The 21,825-nt window shown below is 33.5% G+C and overlaps 1 protein-coding gene across 1 annotated transcript in view; it reads right to left on the bottom strand.

Annotated features, from left to right (window-relative positions):
- Positions 1–4,598: 4,598 nt before the first annotated feature.
- Positions 4,599–21,825, bottom strand: part of LOC132727620 (uncharacterized) — a 28,677-nt gene continuing 11,450 nt past the window's right edge. The window contains exons 5-7 of the mRNA XM_060713192.1: positions 7,323–7,574; positions 6,784–7,038; positions 4,599–5,513 (exon numbers count right to left, since the gene is read on the bottom strand). Coding sequence (XP_060569175.1) covers positions 5,245–5,513; positions 6,784–7,038; positions 7,323–7,574 — 776 coding nt within the window. The 3' untranslated portion in view covers positions 4,599–5,244. The remainder of the gene's footprint in view (positions 5,514–6,783; positions 7,039–7,322; positions 7,575–21,825) is intronic.

The raw sequence follows: 21,825 nt of genomic DNA, 5'->3' as shown, positions 1-21,825 counted from the left end.
TGATTTATATAGACAATTGTACATCTATGTATTTAACGACAGTAATTAAAGCGATCCATCATGATCACTGACGCATAGCACGAAACAACATGTAAGAAGGACGTCATTATTTACCAGTATTGGTGTTTATCAAGGGAACGTTCTGTCGTCAATGTTATTTTCATACTTACTGGTTAATAAATTTTAATATTTCTTCAATAATTTTTTGTCGAAAACAGGAAATTCCCAGAGCTTTACCATGTGTCTTGTTTCTATAAATAAAATTGTTTACAAAAGAAAATCAGGACAAATAATTAAAGGTATACTATGCTCAAATTTGATATCTGAAAATATTGAAAATTGCTCCACAGTCTCTTTATCAATATAAAATCAACATGTTTCGACTTCACACAAAGTAGATACGTTATGTTTTAAACTCTACACACTATTGGTCCTCACAATAATTGGCAGGGTTTTTTTTAAAGAAAAGATCAACTTTACTTGACCTGTAATAAGGAATGCAACTTCCCATACATAGTTTTTACATTCTTTAGACATATTCAGTAAGAATTTTATACATTTCAATACGTTTGTGCTATAAAATTATTTTACTCAAAGATGAGCATGGTATATCTTTAATAACGACGGTGATCAAGCATCGCATTAACTATATGCAACATTTCTTATATATATTTCGCAGAACAAACTGTGGAAAAAAGAGTCCAAGCAATTGCAACAAACATTACACATAACATAACATTATTTTAGACTCGATTTGATTACGCCTTTTATATAAAAAATTAAAATTGGTATCTGATTCCAATTTTCCTTTCCTCCTTGCAAGACTCGGCAATGACTAAAGGACTACAATGTATTTGTAATAAAACATTTACAGGAATATGAATACCAATATAATTTTTTTTTCAATAGTTTAGCACTGTACCAGAATCAATCACATCAGTTAAAACTAAAACAAAAATTGCCATTCACGGTTAAAACTACTTGATTTGTTAAATAAACTTGTCTAGTATAATTGTTAGATTATCATAATAAAGATAAAAAATGTTCTTATGCGACTGTATTGAGCCTTGTCAGACTGCACGAAAGTCTCTTTCTTCCATCAGGCAGAAAAAAACAACTATTCTCTTAACGTATTGAAATGTTAATATATATATTTTTTCAATTCAAATCCACTACAGATAAATATATGAAATGTTAAAATATATTTAAATTCAAAGTGATTACAGGTCAATATAAAGCAGACGATATATAAAGTTATGAAATCAAAGTAAATCATTTTACACATATAGCTTAACTTTTCTACCTAGTGCAATAGAAAAGTTAAACCAACCATAATCAACTATTCGCAATTCGTTAGCCTTAATGACAATAATATGCAAATTTTGTAAACCAGTTAACGCTCGTTTGTAACCACCGTAAGGATACGTCATACCTGTCATAAAAACGTACTTCTTTACAAACGTAATTAAAAAAGCGCCAATCGTAAACGTTTAATAAGTTAATGCGTGTATTATGTTAGTAAAACATTAAATATTAATAACATGTTAAATCGAACATGTTTAGAAGTCATACAGTTATAATGATTTTAAAGCATGTACAAATGACAAACAGGAAATCAACAAAAATATTAATTAAAATCAAGTGCATTTTAAACCACTCGGTGATTATTGCCTTTATATGAAAAACAAACATCATGAAAACTATTTTATGAATATAATTATTCAAATATCATTTTAAAATCTTGCCAAAGACACTTCAGTCTTTTACATGAAATAGAATATTTTTGGAATACATTTTGAACATTTTATAATGATATTAAATCGTCCCCGTCGTTTACTTCTGCGTATTTTGTATTGACTTGAGCACTATAATTTGAAATGAATCCAGTAATCCAACAGCTTTTTACAATAAATAAATAAATAAATAAATAAAATAAAAAAAAGAAAAAAAAAGATTTACCATTTGACCAAAAAAAAAATCTGCTGAATTAAACAGCACATATATGAACGACATATATATAATTTCGAATCTTACTAATTTTCAAGAATGCTTAATAACCAATACATTGTAGTTATTGATCGATTTAACTTTTCGATCTTATTCACATATTAATTTATTGCTGTTTATAAAATTTACTGACAGCGTACATAAAGAAGTGACTTCTTGTCTTTTTATATATGATATAAGTTATAAATATTTTGACATGTTATATGGCCCTATAAAAACTGTTATATTATATGGCCCTATATATACTGTTATTTTTAAATATAACCCGAGCCGCTAGAAATAATTATAACGATTTTATAATACAGCGAGCATCTTCTTTGAGAGACAAAAGTGTGATTTCTTGATAAATTTACAGTAGCCGTGTATATAAAACTATATAAACGCCACGATTATCCAATGAAAAGCGACGTTACAAACTTGCAGTATTATAATACATAAAAATGCCATTGACGAAGACTTCATGACTTCTTCCCGCCAAGTGCATGATAGACCTATACAACTGACAAGTGCGTGGTAAAGATATACAGCTGACAAGTGCACAATAAAGCTGTACTGCTGATAAGTGCATGATAAAGCTATACCGCTAACAAGTACATGAAAATGCTTTACAACTGACAAATACATGGTAAAGGTTTACTGCTTACAAGTGCATAATAAAGCTGTACTGCTGATTAGTGTATGATAAATTTATACCTCTGACAAGTGCATGATAAAGCTTTACTACTGACGAGTACATGATAAAGCTGAACAGCTGACAAGTGCATAATAAAGCTATACTGCTGACAAGTGCATAGTAAAGCTTTACTGCTGACATATGCATTGTAAAGCTGCATTGCTGACAAATGCATTATAACTCACTACTGCATCCAAACTTGCCTTATTTTCATTTTTTTTTATTTTGCATTAGAAGCATGACATCAAAAATAATACCTTCCTATTACGACCGACCTTTGCAAAAGCAAATGTACTATCCTATTTAAATCCTTTTTTTATTTCAGTACAAATGCAAATGGTGTATAATTACATAACTTTCGTAACCAATTATTTTATAATGGTACAACCGAATTATGTAAACGTTATCGTATTAGACGTATACATCGGTACCGTCCATGACCAGGTTCAATAAAAATGAGCTTGCAACATTTTCAATTTTGCCCATTTGGACGTTCTTAAAGGTTTCCTTATTCTCTGTAGAAAGACCAACGGAAAGAATAAGAAGAAAATCAGAACAGTTAGTTTACAGCTGTTAATTCAAATGGTTCCAAAAGATGATCTGCATCTTATCAAGAGGAAGATACTGTCTATGTTCAAACATGTACGAGGGGAAATTCGGGTTAATTTCGTACATGTAATAATGTTCCAAGGGGTGATGCATAGAAAAAAATTGTGGAATTATGCAAGGTGGGGTGAAAAAAATATAGCAACAGAGTTTTTGGTCCTGGCAGAGATGATGCTAGTGCTATATTAGAAGCAAATTCTGGAGCAGTACAGTAATTACAGGAATAGTTGAACGTCAGCTGAAATGCGTTGAACATTATGGTCACAAATAAGAACTTTCGTTTAAAGAATATATTAAATAAAAATCTCTTTGTATATCAACGTTGGACTCTTTCTTACAAACACCTACAACTTTTATCATATTACAGTAATGTTACAAGATGAGGATGGACTGAAAGATTCTAGTAAAGCGACTGGGAGAATGCATTAGATGAGTTGGGCACGTACTGTAAAATAGCAATTAAGAATTTTTTGAAAGGATATGATATATTTGTCACTCATCTAGGAAAGGTTTAATATAACCTTTTTTTAACTTTCACTATTATCATTGATTATTAGACGTATTCTAACATGACCGCATTTTTCCCTATTGAACATAGAAGAACCGAAAGTGTGTGTTATTATGCTATAAAGTCACTGTTTGGCGTTCTATATTTAGACATGTGACGTAATCATTATACATGTGACGTTACCACTATAAACAAGTACGGAAACAAATTAGGCCCAATTTAGCTTAATATCAGATACGGCAGCATTTATTTGTTGATGTCGTGTTAGAACTGAAATAATATATTCAAATCGGTGATTTTATTGCTTGATCAAATAACTGTTTGTCGTTCGGATGCGCATAATTATATCACTCGGACTCAGCCCTCGTGATATAACTCCTCGCATCCGCAAACAGTGATTTTATTGAGCAATAAAATCACAGTTTGGCATATATCATTTCTTATATGAAATATTATAAATAAAAGCATAAGATAATTAGATAAGCGACGTTTATTTCTAATTTAGGTTAATTTATTGTTACCTTTAGTTGTTGGTGATGTTTATTATATATAAATTATACTAAAAAAAAATTGAGAAAACCAGAATCTTTAAAGAAAGTCCAAAAATCGCAAAATTGACAATATTGTGGGCTCGCTTTGATTGAGATTGTTCATGGACGGTACTGCCAATTGTGACAATATTATGAAAATCAGTTTTGAATGTAAAGGTCTTTTCTTTATAATCATTTACAAAAAAGCGATTAAGCAATATCTTACTGTATATTTTACGTAGTGACTGTCGGACTTGTTATCCTCGAAAAGAATGTATTTAGTTAAAGGTTTCTCGTTTGTTTAAAATAAAGAAAACACATTTAATTTCTTGGTAATATTTATTCATTAAAAGCATTGTTTTGTGCACTTTTACAATAAAACAGTTTTAATTTTTTCACATCTCTTGCCATAATAAAAAAAAAACAACATTAGAGTTTGGCAACCTAACTTTACAGTGGAGAGTAAATGTTCGTAGAAACTCAGCCAACGTGGGTTTCAAATGCTAAGGAAACCATTTGATGATTATGAATATAATTATTAGGGTACCTATTCATCATTTTACGTTAACACACCATACTTACTTGTTTCTTGTGACTAAACACTTACCTATTTGATAATTGAAATAATCGTAAACTTATCTAATTTATTTGTCAATTATTCAGCATACAGTTACTATAAAGGTAATTGGAAAAATACAATGCAATTAAATTTTAAAAGATACAGTTACGCAACACAAATAATGATATTATAGCAAATACATGTCTCTATTACATCTATGAATAAAAAGGGAAGTAAAAAACAAGGGGACAACTGTCTTGTTATATATTGCAGAATCTGTTGAACTTTAAACTATTTTTGGCGGCTTTAACACCATACTGTAATAAGACCAGATTGTTTTGATAGCTTGTGTATCTATCAGTCACTCAATCGTTCCGGTGGACGTGTGTGTTTCTGCATCTGTTTCTAAAACACTGTCGATATTTTCAGCGAATATATGATCAATAGCTTCAATCGGGCCACTTGACAGAGGTTTAACATAACATTTCGGTCTCTTTTTTCGGGCTTTCTTCTGATTTACCATCTTTTTAATTTGCTTTCCGATGTGTGCTAAAGTTCGTATTAAGTTAGGTACGTCCATGATGCAAATAACAGCTGCAACTCCAGCAATAACAACAACACCGATGTATCCTATGTTATTAAAGGAAAATAAAATAGTAAATTCATACAATAAATGCATATTTGGTTTATGAAGACATCAGAGTTTATTGTACCTGTGAGTGTCAAACTTGTGTGTCAAATCAAGCACATAACACTCGTGTTTACCTAGTTATTGCACTGTACAGGGCGGTGACATTTACTCAATTTTACTATTTTGATAATACTTATTCACATGTTTAAATACACAAAGCAGCAAAAAGGTCGTCCTGTTAGCTCAATAGGTAGAACGTTAAACTATGAATCGGGCGACCCGGGTTCTGTTCCCGAACGGTGCATTCGTTGCGATTTATCGTGAAATCCTTTCGACTGTTATTTGCACCGTAGCCATACACTGGCATGTACAGAAGTTATCAGTTCTTTGCGAAAGTTAAAGCAACTAGTACTCAGTATGGTAAACTGCTTGACAGCTTACCCAGGAACAATGCAGTGGCTGAACTGTGCTCTGGTAAATACAATGTGGCTACCTGTCGTGATCTGGAGGGTAAACTGCGAACACAGAGCAGCCACAGTCTCTAATTTGAGGAAATCCAAAGCCTGCTCATTAGTCACATCCCCACCCCTTTCCAAAATCAACGGATCCTTTTAATCGCAGATGCAGACAAAACAATGCTCGGAAGTACAAACACTGACTTGCTCGTGTTTAAGACACACAGATGAAATATGAATTATTTGCTGATAATATATAGCTTTAACGAAACAGAAAGGGAGCATGTTTCCCTCTTTTTATTCATTCAGATTCTGATCAACACTAGGGAGAAACATAGACTCCTAATAAGTCCAAAACTACTTAAGATAGCTTTCTAATGGGAGAACTTAACACATTATGTCTGGACATATAAAACGTATGATCTCCTGCTCTTCTGTAAACTGTGCTTGATTATTATTAATTATTGATTACTTAAATATTGCTTTTAAAAATGTCTCGCATTCACTGAAACATTTGCTTTCGTCACTCCAAATGAGTTCTATTGTTAACATTCTAAACTGCACAGACACTTCTTTAATGAAATTGATAATAGCAATGCAATAAATGGCAAAAACATACTTATTCAATGACCTAAAATGTTAAAGGCACAACATCTAATGACAATGAATGACAAATATTTTAAAAAGAAGACGAAAACGTTTCACTTTCATCTCTATAGTAATAGAACAATTGTATTTGACATAGTCAGCTGAGCATGTTTGTTGTCAATCTAAAATACTTTGAGACGCTTAATTAAATTTAATTATTACCTACCGAAAGCGACAGATGTAGGACGGTTATCCTCGGCAGACGTCAATTTCCGGATACTAGCGGAAGTGGTATCAGCGTCGATTGTTAAGTTTACCACGAGTTGTTGTGCAATTTCCTCCGTTGTCATGTTACCAAAAGAACCGGAGCTACACGCACAAGGCATTATGTAAATTGGTTGAGGTTTACATTCAGATGACGTAGGATATTCTTTTGCGTTCAAAACGATACCTTGCGGAAGAACTGTTGCGTTCACCTCATCTGAAATGAGTTAGTTTTGAATATATTTCAAACATTCTTTACAATACACACAATTAACAATTGTAGGAGGTCTTTGTTGCGCAATAGCATATTGTTTGGAGCGTCGTTTATTCTTAGAGAAACTTAGAATCATTTTCTGTCGTGTAAAAACGGCAAGAAATGAAATTTAGGAAATGAAATACAGATAAGTTACTCATCGCAGGTTTGTATACTTTTTCATATGTAATATTAATTTTCAGATGTAATGAACAGGATAGGTTATACGGATAGACAAATCGACCAACCATCTAAACAATATTTCCACATAAACCTTGCACCAGCTATTTCTGTATACGGTGTATGGCAGTTACACACATGAAACTTGCACTCTAATGTCGATTGTATAAAAGTCACGCCTCGACAATGAGGCGTATCAAGACATCTCTCATAACAGATTTCCGGATGAAATTGGAGAAACTTAGACGTATTCATCTCAGCAATAACGTCACAAGTGCCTCTGTAACCTTCCAGAACGTATATTTCATACCGAGAACAGTCTGAAAATGTGAATGAGAAATATGGCAGACTGCCAAGAAAAACACAAAATGAAAACTTTTACTAAACGAAACACATATTTGACCGTTAGCTAATCTATAGTTGATGCTAGTTACATCCTCTATGCATATTTAATCATACTGCAATAAACCTTTTTTAATAAAGAAAACAAATCTGAAAACGAAGTTCCATTACTTTTATCATGATTTTATGCCCCCACTTCAAAGAAGAGGGGGTATATTGTTTTGCATTTGTCGGTCCGTCGGTCCGTAGACCAAATGGTTTCCGAGTGATAACTGAAGAGCCCTTTGGCCTAGGAACTTCAAAACTTGGTATGATGATTTGTCATGACCAGCAGATGACCCCTATTGATTTTTGGGTTAAGGGGTCAAAGGTCAAGGTCACATTGACCTTGTAGGTAAAAACGGTTTTGATCAATAACTAAAGAACGCTTAGGCCTAGGAACTTCAAACTTGGTATTGCGATTGGTCATTACCAGCATATGACTCCTATTGATCTTGGAGTCAAGGAGTCAAAGGTCAAGGTCACATTGACCTTGTAGGTTAAAACGGTTTCCGCTTAATAACTAAATAACGCTTAGGCCTAGGACTTTCAAACTTGGTATTGTGATTGGTCATTACCAGCAGATGACCAATATTGATATAGGGGTCAAGGGGTCAAGGACACATTGACCTTGTAGGTAAAAACGGTTTCCGATTAATAACGAAAGAACGCTTAGGCCGAGGAACTTCAAACTTGGTATGATGATTGGTCATGACCAGCATATGACCCCTATTGATCTTAGAGTCAGGGGTCAAAGGTCAAGGTCACATTGACCTTGTAGGTAAAAACGGTTTCAGATCAATAACTAAAGAACGCTTAGGCCTAGGAACATTAAACTTGGTATGATGATTGGACATGACCAGCAGATGACCCCTATTGATTTTTGGGTCAAAGGGTCAAAGGTCAAGGTCACATTGACCTTGTAGGTAAAAACGGTTTCCGATCAATAACTAAAAAACCCTTAGGCCTAGGAACTTCAACCTTGGTATGATGATTGGTCATGACCAGTAGATGACCCCTATTGATTTTTGGGTCAAGGGGTTAGTGTCATATTGACCTTGTACGTAATGGCGGTTTCTGACTAATAACTCAAGAACTCAAGTTGCCTTGGTTGATATTTTTATATTAAACTAAAAAAGCTTTTGGTATACACATTTGAAGGTCTTATGTAACATAAAAACTTGGCTGTCATTAATGAGGCCTACATGATTCATAAAAATTATGCATATATTATTTGGTAAGATTTGTAATAACTTAAATTGCTGCACACAACCTATGGGGTCACAATAATTATTACCTTGTGACTAGTCATGACCAGTAGATACTAGATTACCCTTATTAATTTTTGTTCACTGGGTCAGAAGTCATGCATAATAACCTGATCACATGACTAATTGGCTGCCGATAGGGGGTATACATGTTTTACAAACATATCTTGTTTCTTTTATATTTTCTGTATTATGCTTTATATAGGTTGAATTTGCTATTCCTTTCATTATCAGTTTTCATAAATATTGACATATAGGGATATCGATTATTTCTTGTTTAGGGCACACAAATTCTTTTATCTTGGGACCATAGTGTCGCCCCGTACATTTAGCCAGGGATGTATATTTAAGGGTATTAACGCAAAAAAATAACATCTTGCTTTCTTACGTTACATCGTGCTTTCTAACTTGAACATCTTGGATACTGACTTGTACATCTTGCATTCTTACTTGTACATCTTGCTTTCTGACTTGTACATCTTGCATTCTGACTTGTACATCTTGCATTCTGACTTGTACATGTTGCTTTTTTACATGCACATTATGCTTTCTGCTGTGTGCGTCTTGTTTAATTGTACGTTGATATCGTTATTTCACGATCAATTATTATTCATTTGTTGATCTGGTATATTAATTCATTAACTAAACCTGCAACTGTTTGAATTTGGGTCTATTTACTCAGCTTGAATGACGAATGTCATAATGTAGAATGACGCATAGCCGAAAGTTGAATGCAGCAAGCATAATACGACGCGACATCTGGTGTAATAATATGTGGCACACAAATTATGCTAACGGGTGGCGCTACAGTTATATTCTCGGTAAAGTCCGTATTGCGGTTCGGATTCAGTTTACCAAGTTACGTCCCTTCGTTTTAAAATTTCCATTTCCACTATGGAGGAAATAAGGTAAACATATATACAAAACGATTCAACCAACTTTTGTATTTATTACTAAAACTCTGTGGGTCAAATTATATTTCCAGCTGACAATGACAAGTTGCACATTTCCAAATCAATGATTTTAGAATTATTTTTTATCAACAGAATAATTATGAAGTAGAACAGTTGTTCAAAGTGCTAGGACCATGAAAAAACTTAACAAATGATCAGATAATAAAAAATCAACCACATGACATCAACCGTAGCAAATAAGATTATGGCTTAATTGCAAATGAGGGACATAACTATTGTGATCGATATTTCGGATACTTGTATATTTTCGTTAGTTTCCGTATGGTTCGGTACATGTTTCCGAACTTGCGCCCTCTGTCGTAAAAAAGGGTGTAGTTTTCAACCTGCCTTGTTGTATTGCACACAGTGCGTGCTTCCATGTATTATTTATATATGTATAATCGATTAACATAGGTTTCCTATTTTTGTACACATTAAATGTAGACAGTTTACGATCATTATAATTAAACTGAACTAATTTTAGTCAAATAACGAACGATTCATGCAATTTAAGGCAAAATGTGCATGTCATAATGCAAGATGTGAAAGCACAATGTAACGTAAAAATGCAACATGTAATGTTTGCGCAAATACTCTTCCATAGATGTATATCTCCGATCCTTAAAGAACTTTCAACACGACATTATTGTTGTGCTTGTTGTTTTTTAGTTCGGCAATTTTTAGCTGAGTGATTTCAGTATTCCTCACTTGAATACTGTTTAATCACCCATAGGATATTAGGCCTGCTTTGAAATGTGTCTTATGATAGCTTATCTGCTATATGCAGGCTCCATAGCCTCTGATCCCCTATCAAAATTTAAATTCCATTGTTTTAACGTTAGTTTACACGAATTCTTTCACTTGGGGACAATAATCCGCTTTTCATGGAATGGCAATAATGCGTCATATGAAGGTTCTTTGATAACCACCGTATGAACACATCAATGGATGTTTCTTATTTATTAATTTTTACCATTTCATGTTAAATAATGAATAATGCTTAAGCCAGTGTGATGGGGCATGGACGGTAACTTACACTTTTCATTAACTTCCATGAACAGGCTGAATAAAACCGAGCCTGCAACATTTTCAATTTCGTCGTTTTGTACGTTATTTTCGGATTCTTTGTAATTCGCTAATTTATACAAAAGGATACTATTTATCACAAGAATATCTATCAGCCTGCACTATGGAGGGTGATTTATGCCAAAATTACATCTTGCTTTCTTACGTTACATCGTGCTTTCTAACTTGTACATCGTGCTTTCTAACTTGTACATTATGCATTCTATTATATACATCTTGCAGTCTGACTTTTACATGTTGCAGTCTGACTTTTACATGTTGCTTTCTTAAATGCACATTATGCTTTCTGCTGTGTGCGACTTAATTTTATGTTGATGTCGTTATTTAACGATCAATTATTATTCATTTGTTGATCTGGTATATTAATTCAATAAATTAACCTGCAACTGTTTGAATTTGGGTCTATTTACTCAGCTTGAATGACGAATGTCATAAGGTAGAATGCGCATAGCCGAAAGCCGAATGCAGCAAGCATAATACAACGCGACATCTGGTGTAATAATATGTGACACCCAAATTATGCTAACAGGTGGCGCTACAGTTATATTCTCGGTAAAGTCCGTATTGCGGTTCGGATTCAGTTTACCAAGTTACGTCTCTTTGTTTTAAAATTTCCATTTGCACTCATGGAGAAAATATACAAAACGATTTAACCAATTTTTATATTTATTAATGAAACTCTGTAGGTCAAATTATATTTCCAGCTGACAATGACAAGTTGCACATTTCCAAATCAATGGTTTTAGAATTTTTTTTTTCATCAACAAAATAATTATAAAATAGAACAGTTGTTCAACATTGTTCAAAGTGCTTGGGCCATAAAAAAACTTCTAATTAAAATATTTCATACCCTTGAAAAGTTCTTAAATTTTGACATGGCTTATTTCCAATACCTGTGACCATCCATAACATTTTTAATGTGTTTTTATTAATTAGGACATTTTCTTGCCTATTTTCAAACTAATTTTGTACACACGTTAGATTTTTTCAATTCAACTTGTCCAAAAAAATGTCTTTTTTCACTAAAATGAAATTATTCACTAAGATGCTTTATGAATACGGCCTAGGTTCTTGTTCACAGTGTCAGCTTAAAACTGAAGAAACTGCTGCCAAAATCAGCTGATTCTGAGAAAAAAAAAATAATAAAATGTCAAAACTGTCTAGTCTGTCAGACTAGACAGTTTTGCCTTTTTTTCTTTTGCAGCGGCACGGGCTACCTCTCTTCATTTGAATTTTTATATCACAGGTACCCTCTCATTTTTTAACACATACGTACCCACAAGGCACGACATATGCTTTTATTTGCGTTAATCGTTAAGTTTGTAATATTTACATAAAAGTAAGAAATATTACATACCTATTTAACGATTAACGCAAATAAAAGCATATGTTGTGCCATGAGGGTACGCTGCAAAACCGAAAGTAGGGTGTTTTTATGAATTTTACATTTATTTTTGACAATATACTGGCGTTTGTCCGAAGATGATATGTAAATGAACATATTAAATATGTATAATGCATATATTCAAGCCCACGGTTCATTGCCGCGAGGTGATGGGCGAGGCAAGACATGTCGATTTTTTGTAGCTTATTGTGAAGTTGCAGTACATGAAAAACGAGCACATGACAAATCAGCACATAAATAAAACATTTTAGTGTTCTGTGGTATATATCTTTTGTACGTGTCAAACCCCCTTTCCTTATTACATTGAAATGTTACTGGATTGTTATCCATCGCTGGTTTGTTTTTTAGCAGAGAATGACCTGTGCATGTGTAAAGAGGGTACCGTTTGAGCAGATTTCGCAAAGAGGGTACCGATATAGATATGCACCGTGGTGTAGCTTTATGACGAATGATTTCATAATATTAATTGATGAGTACATAAAAATAAAATGTACAAAAATGGTCCCAAGAAATGGTTATAAAATGAATATTGCATGTTTGGCTGAAGATGCCTTTTTAGTAGTTTTTTTTAATTATAGCGTTCATGATATTGGAAATGTATAGCAGATCTTACTCATTTAAAACAAAAAAGTTTTATACCTTAAGGCAATAGTATTTGCAATACAAACACCACTGAGAATGTAGAAAAAAAAGTTTATTAATATCTTCTATGACAAACAATTCATTTGATTTTATAACCATTTCTTGGGACATTTTTTGTACATTTTGTTTTTATGTACTCATCAATTAATATTATGAAATCATTCGTCCTAAAGCTAAACTCTCACAGATTGACAGACTAGACAGTTTTGCCTTTTTTTCTTTTTTTCTCAGAATCAGCTGATTTTGGCAGCAGTTTATGTGTTAAAAAAATGAGAGGGTACCTGTGATATAAAAATTCAAATGAAGAGAGGTAGCCCGTGCCGCTGCAAAAGAAAAAAAAAGGCAAAACTGTCTAGTCTGACAGACTAGACAGTTTTGACATTTTATTTTATTTTTTTTCGCAGAATCAGCTGATTTTGGCAGCAGTTTCTTCAGTTTTAAGCTGACACTGTGAACAAGAACCTGGGGTCTTATTCATAAAGCATCTTAGTGAATAATTTCAACTTAGTGAAAAAAGACATTTTTTGGACAAGTTGAATTGAAAAAATCTAACGTGTGTACAAAATTAGTTTGAAAATAGGCAAGAAAATGTCCTAATTAATAAAAACACATTAAAAATGTTATGGATGGTCACAGGTATTGGAAATAAGCCATGTCAAAATTTAAGAACTTTTCAAGAGTATGAAATATTTTAATAAGAAGTTTTTTTTATGGCCCAAGCACTTTGAACAATGTTGAACAACTGTTCTATTTTATAATTATTTTGTTGATGAAACAAAAATTCTAAAACCATTGATTTGGAAATGTGCAACTTGTCATTGTCAGCTGGAAATATAATTTGACCTACAGAGTTTTATTAATAAATATAAAAATTGGTTAAATCGTTTTGTATATTTTCTCCATGAGTGCAAACGGAAATTTTAAAACAAAGGGACGTAACTTGGTAAACTGAATCCGAACCGCAATACGGACTTTACCGAGAATATAACTGTAGCGCCACCTGTTAGCATAATTTGGGTGTCACATATTATTACACCAGATGTCGCGTTGTATTATGCTTGCTGCATTCGGCTTTCGGCTATGCGCATTCTACCTTATGACATTCGTCATTCAAGCTGAGTAAATAGACCCAAATACAAACAGTTGCAGGTTAATTTATTGAATTAATATACCAGATCAACAAATGAATAATAATTGATCGTTAAATAACGACATCAACATAAAATTAAGCAAGTCGCACACAGCAGAAAGCATAATGTGCATTTAAGAAAGCAACATGTAAAAGTAAGAATGCAAGATGTATATGTCAGAATGCATAATGTACAAGTTAGAAAGCACGATGTACAAGTTAGAAAGCACGATGTAACGTAAGAAAGCAAGATGTAATTTTGGCATAAATCACCCTCCATACTGCACCATTACATATTTATATCTAGTAAAAATAGCGCAAAAGTAGAGTGTTTGATTTGTAAGTGTAGGGACCCTTGTAAGAATTATTTTTTATTTTTCTTTCTTTTTGTTATAGGCAACTTACTGGTGTTATGAAAGGCTGTAGGAAAACATAATGCTTTACACAGACTCGCTTTTATTTGTTAAAGTAAATTGTACAATCGATATAGAGATGACTGAATCAACAAAAATAGTACAAGATAGAGTATTAATAAACAATTTTTTTTTTTTTTTTTTTACTATTTTTTTTTTTTGGGGGGGGGGGGGGTGGAGGTGGGGAAGGGGTAAACTGTTACAATATTTCAAATGCTGTTAGTTTTTCTATCCTATTTTGGTTTTACTTTCATTAAAAAATAAAGATATTAATTTTTTAAATATAAGTGCACCTCTAAAATGAATAACATTAACTTAAAATAGGGAAATAAACACTTACGTTGGTAAACTATATTAAATAATCATGAAGAAAACAGGAAAATAACAAGGGCAACATTGTCGCAATATACGCCCGCCACAGAAGCTTCTGAGAGAGATGTGGGCATTACAGATATGCATATAGGAGATATGCTCTTGGCAATATCTGGAAAATATCTGATTATATTATCATCTCTAGTGATTTTTGACCCCTATATGTGACCTTGACCACAGGGACCTAAATTTTGCGCGCGACACTCTTTACAGTAGTGATTATTTGTGGTAACTTATATTGAAACCCTCTATGCATGTAGAAGTTGTGCTCCGGACAAGCGTTTTTCAATTACCTCTTAGTGTGACCTTGACCTTTGACCTAGAGATCTGGTTCATGCACGGGACACAGTTTCTTATAGTGGTGAACATTTGTTTGAAGTTTCATTACAATCTCTCTGCATGTGTAGGCGATATGCTTTGGACAAAGTCTCTATATTTTATCATCTTTAGTGAAATTCACAATCATTTTTAGTGGCCTTGACCTTGCATATATTAACCTAAATTACATGTTTTACATCAGTAGAAATGATAATGACCATTTGTGTTTCAATCCTTCAAAAATGATAACTAAATGGTCCCAATACATATTTTCATATTTTTTATCTGAAATTTGACCTTTATGTGTGACCTTGACCTTGGCCGCAGGGACATAATTTTGCGCGCGAAACCAAGCATTTTTCTATGACCTCTAAATGTGACCTTGACCCTTGACCTAGAGGCCTTGTTTATGCGTGCATTGTGGTGAACATTTCTATGAAGTTTCATTAGACTCCCTTCATATCAAGATATGTTTTGGATAAAATCTCTATAATTTATCATCTATAGTGACTTGGCAATCATCTGTAGTGACCTTGACCTTGCATATGTAAATCTAAATTACATGCTTCACACCAGTCATGATAATGACCATTTGTGTGTTCAATACCTCAATAAATGATGATTAAATGGTCCCAATACACATTTTTATATTTTCATCTGAATTTTGATCTCTTAAGTGTGACCTTGACCTTTGACCTAGAGGCCCGATTCATGCAGTATCATTTAAATTGTTCCATGGGTGAAGGAGATATGCTCCGGACAAATATTTGACGCCGCCCGCCTAGCCGCCCGCCAGGGGGTAAACTATAATACGACCCGTTTTTCGAACGGGCGTATAAAAATCATAAAAAAATGTTCGCAACTGCAGATTCGCACTCGACTGCTAAATGCTCTAGTCATTACACTACTCTAGACTACGTGCACATGTACTATCCTATATTAATCATTTTATATATCAATACAAATGCAAAAGATATATACTTACATCCCTTGCATATCCTATTATTTGATAATGGTACAATAGAATAATATAAACGTTATCGTATTCGACATATACATTGGTTAGACAAAAGGTTATATATCTCACTGGAAAACTAGAACTGTGTCCAAAGGACACGGATGCCCCCACTGACAACATATATAAGGTATATAGTGAAAGAATCAACAAAGGGCCATAATTCTGTTAAATTTGGTCGCAGCAAAAATTCCTTCCTTTACTTCCATTTACACATTAAGGTTGTTCATCCCTGGAAGTTTAACTGGGCGGGCTAGCAGTCTAGCGGGATAACAGTGTGAAGTGGGCGGGCTAGCACTCTAGCGGGCTAACAGTGTGAGCTGAGCGGGCTAGAAGTCTATCGAGATAACAGTGTGAAGTGGGCGGGCTAGCAGTCTAGCGAACAGTGTGAAGTGGACGGGCTAGCACTCTAGCGGGCTAACAGTGTGAGCTGAGCGGGCTAGAAGTCTATCGAGATAACAGTGTGAAGTGGGCGGGCTAGCAGTCTAGCGAACAGTGTGAACTGGGCGGGGCTAGCAGTCTAGCGGGTTAACAGTGTGAAGTGGGCGGCTAGCAGTCTAGCGGGCTAACAGTGTGAACTGGGCGGGCTAGCAGTCTAGCGCGCTAACAGTGTGAACTGGGCGGGCTAAACAGTGTAGCGGGCTAGCAGTGTGAACTGAGCGGGCCGGTGGGCCAGCGAGCTAAACTTTAATACTTAATTAAATCCATATTAAAACCTCATGATGCATTTCCTAGCAGTGTGAAGTGGGCGGGTTGACAGTGTAGCGGGCTAGCAGTGTGAACTGAGCGGGATGGCGGGTCAGCGGGCTTAACGTTAATACTTAATTGAATAAACATTAAAACCGTATGATACATTTCCTAGCAGTGTAAGCTCGGCGAGCTATCAGTGTAGCGTGCTAGCAGTCTAGTGGTCTAAATTTTATACTTAATTATTTTAACACTGAAACGTTATGATGCTTTTGCTAGCAGTGTGAACTCGACGGGCTAACAATGCTTGTTTCATATGGTATACACGATCCTTGAGATTTGTCACAAATATGAACATTAAATGTTTTAAAGTCAGTATTGACATTCAAATTATGTATTATATACAGAAAAAACGACAATCTTAACTGAAACAGAAAAAAACACTGCAACATAAGATTTTAGTAGGGCAATCAAATGTAGAATCTCATGTAGTGAAGCAGAAGATGCACCAGAGGTATTACATACATAGCTGTACATTTCGTACAATTGCAGAAGCTTGTCCATAAATATAAGGACATCTAGGAATCTAGCGATTTATTTAGGAGCGGATATGTGGTCTGGTGGTTAATACATATATATAATCCAGGGGTCTTGAGTTCGATCCCCCGCTCCTCCCTAACATTACCAACAGTCTTTCGGATGGGACTTTATAAACCGAGGTCCCGTGTATCGGTGCTTTTCACCGGGTACATAAAATATCCAGTTTATGCTTCTGAAATGGGCCATCTTTTGTGTTTCTTGCACTATCTACACAAATTTAACTACAATGTACGAATGTCAAATTGTGAAAAACCACAAAGCGACGCCATACCGATACCGACAGATGTGGAATACGGACAAAAGCCCCCTCCCCCCCGGACAAAAGCCCCCTCCCCATCTGAAAATGACAAGGTGGACAAAAAACCCCATGAAATGAACACATAGGACAAAATCCCCCATCAAAAATACAGGTAGGACAAAAGCCCCCCCCCCCCCCCCAGTCCATCAAACAATTGTTATTGAGAATCTCGTCAGTTTAAATCCGGAACTTGATGTTTTGAGACAAGTCAAAATCGGTATGTTTAAATTAACAAATAAATGAAATTGTTTTAAAAGACAATTTACTTTATGATTTAAATTTAAAGGTACAAAAGTTCTAATTTGATTTATTGTGTAATTCGTATATAATTCATTGATGATATGAATGTTTTTATGTTTATTATATATTGTACAATACAAATGTTAAAGAATATTTTCAGAGAATCGCTTATCAACGCTTATCAAGGAAATAAAAGTGAAAGGCACATACTTGTTTATATTTATTTGAAGTATAACCCAAGTTCCCGAACACTGGGCTTGTGAAAAAAGATAGTAATCAGGGGTGAATAACCCGAAGCTTTCGTTAAAATCACGCTAACGAAAGCGTTAGCAATCGCGTAACGAACACGTTAGTGATTTTACCGATTGTTTTTGTTGCATAACCATAAAGCATCGTTATGTTATCGCTAATCAGTCGTTAGTAAAATTCATTAACGAAATCGTTGTGTAATCGTTAAGGGTATACACAGCATTTTGGCACCACCTGTTATTAGCTTTTCCTGCATAGATTACATTGCACGTACAAATAATTGTTTTTAAACTGTTTATAATTAGTTTAAAAAAATTTTGTGCAAATGTGCAGCCATATATATCTGTGAACACAGCTGCTTGAAAGAAATAATTGACACTCTGTATGAATCTGTTTGTTTGTTTGTTGTTTGTTTGTTTGTTTGTGTGTGTGTATGTGTGTGCGTGTGTGCGTGCGTGCGTGCGTGCGTGCGTGCGTGTATGTATGTATGCCATACGTTCGCCGTAAAACGAATCTAAAGAAAGCAATTCTAAGTCTTCGGATATACAATACAGAACAGAACATTATTTTATTTTGACATGTACATAGTACATAATCATACTAAATGTGATGATACATTGATAGAAATGCATCAACAATACAATTTCAATACTAATTTTCAATGATTTTTAAAATAAACTTTGAAGATAATGTCACGTTACATTTTAATGGCGTTATATGTAGTACGAGCTTCAGTAATTATACTAGAACGTTATTTCAAATCAACCAAAATTGATATTATAGTGTTGAGGATATACTGTTTTAAACGTAATTAAATATACATTTTTATATAACGGATTTATCATCAGAAAAATCTACAAGTTACATAAAAATGTTAAATGGAATTTGTATGTTCATTAATAAAGACATATATATTCATTAATCAAATTTATCAACACAATACAATACAATACAAAACAATAACGTGTATTTACTTTAAACATTAAACAACGTTTCTAGCAAAAACTATAGACAAGAAGTACTGTTACATGAACATAATTACAACTGAACATTTTGGATTTGTAACAAAAAACAAAAGGAGAGACTAGACATAATTTAATTGCCTCATCTTTAAGATGTAGAATATTTCGGTATGTGTGTGATGAAATAGAGTAGTACACTATCTAAGAGTAAATGTTAAAGTGCAAAGTAAATAAAAATCAATAAAATTTGGATACTTTTTGAGACAAATATACAGTGAATTATCTCCTCGATGAAATGCTATATATATACATATATCTTGATTTGATATTTCTTTGTGATGAAAAATAAATAAAGATTTATAAACAATTTAAGAGAAAATGTTAATCATCTTTCCTTTTAAAGGCAAAGTATACATTTTTTAATAAATGTGAATCATTTTTTAAGAATAAGGTAATAAAATAGTTTCAAACTTTATGATTGTTGGCCAATGGCAATAATATCTTCGCTAATATCTTAATCGATGCTTTTAAAAATGTTGACGCTAAATAGCAACGTGATTATTTTTGTTTTGATTTAAATGATGCAAATGAAGAAATGAACTGCTTTTTCTGTAAAACTTTCTTTACATAACCTTTGTTACACACTGGTGAAAATATTTAATAAATCTTCGTATGTTGCTAGCTTGAAAATTACATGGGAAACAAAGCAAGTTTCGATTAATAAACTCTACTTTTCATGAAAATAGAGGTTAACCATTAATTTAAAATATTTGAAAGATATATAATGTTGTTTTTTTTTAAATATAAACCGCTGAATTTCATATATAACCAAACACGTCAAAATATATCCATATACTGTGTTACACTCTTTCATTGTACATGAATGTCTTTATGCTGAATTCTTTAATTTCACTTTGTATATAGAACTAGTATAACTTCTAAGTCTTTTAAGTATTAAAAAAATGAAACTTGAATGTAATATTATATCTATTTAATTTCATACATGAAAGAATGTGATGTATTGCTAAACATGTAATACAAATAGTGTTAGCTTGTTTTGAGATAAATAAGAAAGAATACTATTACATAAGATAACTAAGGCGATTAACAGGTCACTTTGTATTCTCTATGTCAGTTGATGAAATTAATCAACCTCCTTAGAAGCATTCAAACATATAAGTGTCCAAAGTCTATCAGTTATCTAAATACTCTAGCAGCATGGCGGCCATTGTCTGCGGATTAAAAAAATATCACTTGTATAAAGATATTTGGAATTATTCTTAAAATAATTTACGAAAGAAATGCTCACTTAAGTTTAATGAGTACGGTTACGTTTTATTTTGAAAATGAATGCAGTCATAAAATAATAATAACAATAATAATAAAAATAATAATAATAATTATGAAAGTAATAGTGATAATAATGATAATAATAATGATAAATAAATAAATAAATAATAACTTTACATATTAAGACATTTACAGATTATAACATCATACGGACAGGACTTATTATCAAGAAAATAGGAAGAAAATACGTGATATAAATAATACATACTCATAAAAAGTTTGCTGAAAGAGCTTCAGACGTTGTTTTTCCTTCAACGAAGGTCTAACGTGTACTCCGAGGTAGTCGTTATTTTACGACAGTTTCGTTAGTATTTTTGGTATAACGAACGTTTCGGGTTAGAGGGTAAATTACTAACTAGAGCTTAACCAATGCCTAACGATGATCGTAACTCTAACGAATGCTTCTGGTTACTCACCCAGTCTGGTCTATAAACCTTAGGGGGCTTTTGTTTGATGGAATGGGGGGCTTTTGACTTTCTGTATATTTTATGTGGAGGGGGCTTTTGTCCTATGTGTACATTTAGTGGGAGCTTTTGTTTACCTTGTCATATTTAGATGGGGGGGGGGGGCTTTCGTCCGTGAGGGGGGCTTTTGTCCTACACTCGACATATGTACCATCCAGAGTTTCCTCACTATATGGGGATTTTACGTGGAACTGGCTGGGCTTGAAGTATAACAGTTTTGGTTTCAGTACTTCACAGTACTTCATGGAGCAATTGCTGTGATATTTTATAGATTTATTTTGCGAGTAAACACAAGTCGCTACGTATCGCTCAATACAAATCGTATGCAAAAGTTCTGAAATGATGTAAGACTATTAACACCTCTGGTGTCAATAGATATATTGAATTATAACTCAATCAAAGGTTTAGCCAATGAGACTTCCACTGATATATTAATTTGAAAAATCAGACGAAAAGTTTCAGGACATGCGCAGCGATCAGTAAAAAAATAGCTAATTATAGATTTCTGACAGAAATGTAATGTTTGTTAATATATAGCGAGTAAAGCCAGCCAAACAAATATTACCGATGATTGAACAGAGGGGATTTCACTATACGGGGTGTAAGAAACTCTGACACGTGAGAATTGGAACGAAAACAAATAATCTTTCATTTGAAACAACTAAGTATATTTGCATTTAAAACTTTCTCAAAATCTGGAATACATTTGACCCAGTCTTTTGCGCAATGAAGTCCAGGT

Source organism: Ruditapes philippinarum, unplaced genomic scaffold (assembly GCF_026571515.1).
Source record: "Ruditapes philippinarum isolate M1 unplaced genomic scaffold, ASM2657151v2 ctg662_1_1_1_1, whole genome shotgun sequence".
NCBI classification, from domain to species: Eukaryota; Metazoa; Mollusca; class Bivalvia; order Venerida; family Veneridae; genus Ruditapes; species Ruditapes philippinarum.
The sequence above is the reverse complement of the archived record's forward strand: the minus strand, read 5'-3'. Positions and strand labels throughout refer to the sequence as shown.